Source organism: Buceros rhinoceros, unplaced genomic scaffold (genome assembly GCF_000710305.1).
Source record: "Buceros rhinoceros silvestris isolate BGI_N320 unplaced genomic scaffold, ASM71030v1 scaffold40147, whole genome shotgun sequence".
In the NCBI taxonomy this organism is placed as follows: domain Eukaryota; kingdom Metazoa; phylum Chordata; class Aves; order Bucerotiformes; family Bucerotidae; genus Buceros; species Buceros rhinoceros.
This window is the reverse complement of record NW_010421139.1, coordinates 2,771-5,190: the sequence shown is the minus strand read 5'-3', so window position 1 is coordinate 5,190 and position 2,420 is coordinate 2,771. Positions and strand designations below refer to the sequence as shown.

At 39.7% G+C, this 2,420-nt stretch overlaps 1 protein-coding gene across 1 annotated transcript in view; it reads right to left on the bottom strand.

Moving 5' to 3' along the window:
• The window catches only part of HSDL2 (hydroxysteroid dehydrogenase like 2), a gene marked incomplete at both ends in the record, with an annotated part of 8,302 nt that extends 6,243 nt beyond the window's left edge, over positions 1–2,059 (bottom strand). Inside the window, 3 exons of the mRNA XM_010139545.1 lie at positions 1,045–1,159; positions 1,288–1,386; positions 1,822–2,059. Of these exons, the coding sequence (XP_010137847.1) occupies positions 1,045–1,159; positions 1,288–1,386; positions 1,822–2,059 (452 nt within the window). The remainder of the gene's footprint in view (positions 1–1,044; positions 1,160–1,287; positions 1,387–1,821) is intronic.
• Positions 2,060–2,420: the final 361 nt, after the last annotated feature.

Below are 2,420 nucleotides of genomic sequence, written 5' to 3'. Positions count from 1 at the left end.
TCAGCAGGACCTTTTGAAAGTAGACACCACAGGGCAGAAGCACAGAAATGCCACTCTGCAAGCAAAGTCTTTCCTTCTTCCACCCTGCTTCTGTCTACATGCTGTGCATGTGTCTCTCAGACTCAGAAAGCTGCTCTTCATGTCTAGTTTTACAATATTCTAATGGCGTATCCCCTCACTGATTCTTAGCAAAAGAACTTTAAGGAGTATAATTGTATCTGATAACCAGATTCAACTGCACAGAGGAGAGCGACACACGCTGTTCTAGATATTTCGATACAAAAGCTCCTGATCACATCAAGCAACAAATGAATTTATAGAATCTGCATCTTTCTAAGGGCTTTTTTAATCAAACACAACCCCATCAAAATGAAAGTTTTCATTTTAAGACGGAGCAACTTTAAATTACATCCTCTAAACCTAAAGATGATCCCATCTACTGAATCCATTTCCAAAAATCTAGCAAAACAAGGACCACAGGAATCATGAAATCAAATCTGGGCATGTTAATAAAAATAAATGATAGAACTGATAAGCTGAAAGTAGGCAGAGAATGCTTTAGATTATTAAGTTACATCTTTAACATTTCTCTTTTAACTATGGTAACTTATATAATGTCTCTAAAAATGAGAAAGAAGCTTATGAAAAGGAAGCTGACAAATAAGACATTGCACTTGATATATGCAAAGGGTTACTCATTGTGCTTGAAATGAAAAAGCAGACAGCATTTAGCAAAGCCAAACTGGAGCTCTGTTTGAAATAAACTCCTACCTGCATGGAGGGCCTGCAAACACTCAATGACTACAGTAATAAGGTCCTTATTTACTCCAACTTCCAATTACTTCTTGTAAATATTAATTTCAAGTCAGTTTGCCACTAACTGAGCAACTTCCTATGAGCATGTGGAGCACACCTGCACTCCAACTCTAGGGCAGCAAGACAGCTACACGATTTCTCAGAAAAAATAAGGTAACATAATAACATAAAAACTAAGACATCATAACATTTGTTAGAACTACTTCATTTACTTCTCTTAGCACTTACGTAAGGTAGGTTCCTCGTACATTGACATCCATCATAAGATTGACCTTCTTTGTTTCTGTTTCCAAAGTGCCGGTCAAAGAGATGGCACTTGCATTGTTCACCAAAATATCAATCCCTGGTTTTAAAATAAGCCATTTTGCATTAGCATTTAAAGACAAAAAGCTTATGAGTGAGGCAGGTTGTTCTCTTCTTTTCATGTATGAACAATCTGCATGTTACCATCTCCCCCACACCTTAGCGTACCTCCAAAAGTCTTCACAGCCTTCTCCACAGCATTAATAATTTGCTGTTCTTCCCTCACATTAACAACGCATGGCAAAGCCTTTCCTCCAGCTGCTTCAACTGCACAATTAAAAAATCAAGCATTTTAAAATTTGCTCTCAGATGGAACAACTAACATGAACCTACTGAGAAGCTGCTAACATGAACCTACTCCTTCAAGGAGACACTGAAAACCACACCTTCAAAGTGCAACCTTTTTGCATGTTGTGTAAGGAACAGGGAAGCCAAACTCAAACCCGAACACTGAGAATGTGGATAGTGTACACATGCATCTCAATTAACATAGCATTTTCACATCTATACATGTACATCCTTCATTACAGAAATATCTTGATACCTCCTAGCATTTCTGGGAGGCAAAAGAAGATTTAGGCTTATTTTATTAAAGATTATTTGGAGTTACGAAAGTCCACACAGTTTTCCACTCAGGACAATTAAACTAGGGCATACACCCAGCCCAGCACCTGACGACCACCCTCATGTATTACAACTTACTCTCTGCTGCAGCAGTGTAGATAGTCCCTGGAAGAGTCGGATGGGGCTCGGCTGTCTTGGCAGCTATCACAATGTTTGCGCCATCCTTGGCAGCTTTCAAAGCAATGGCCTTGCCAATGCCCCGGCTTGCACCCGTGATGAAGAGAGTGCATCCTGCTAGTTTCCTGATGGTGAAGGGGAAAGTGGAGGGTATAGAAGAGGGAGAACAAAACCTGTAAATCATTGACTTGTAACAGTCCTTAAAGGCAAAAGTAATTAGCACAGTCTTCTAGCCAGACAAACACCTTTATCATTTTACTAAGAACACAGTCCCTAAATACAAAAGAAACGGACACAGCTACAACAAAGTACAGTACCACTGAAGGCAAGAGCACTCTCCAAGTTTGGAAACACTGTAAGTCAAGAAGGATACACAGGTAACCCAATTACATTTCTCCCTTTTCTACAAAATGACCCAACACACCGATTACAACAGAGCTGCTACTTCTCCAACAATGGAAAAGGCGTAAGCTGTAATTACAAAATGCCAGTTTCCATCAGACAACACACCTATGCAGCTCTCTGTAATTAGCCAGTCACAGACCTCTAAATACAAACAG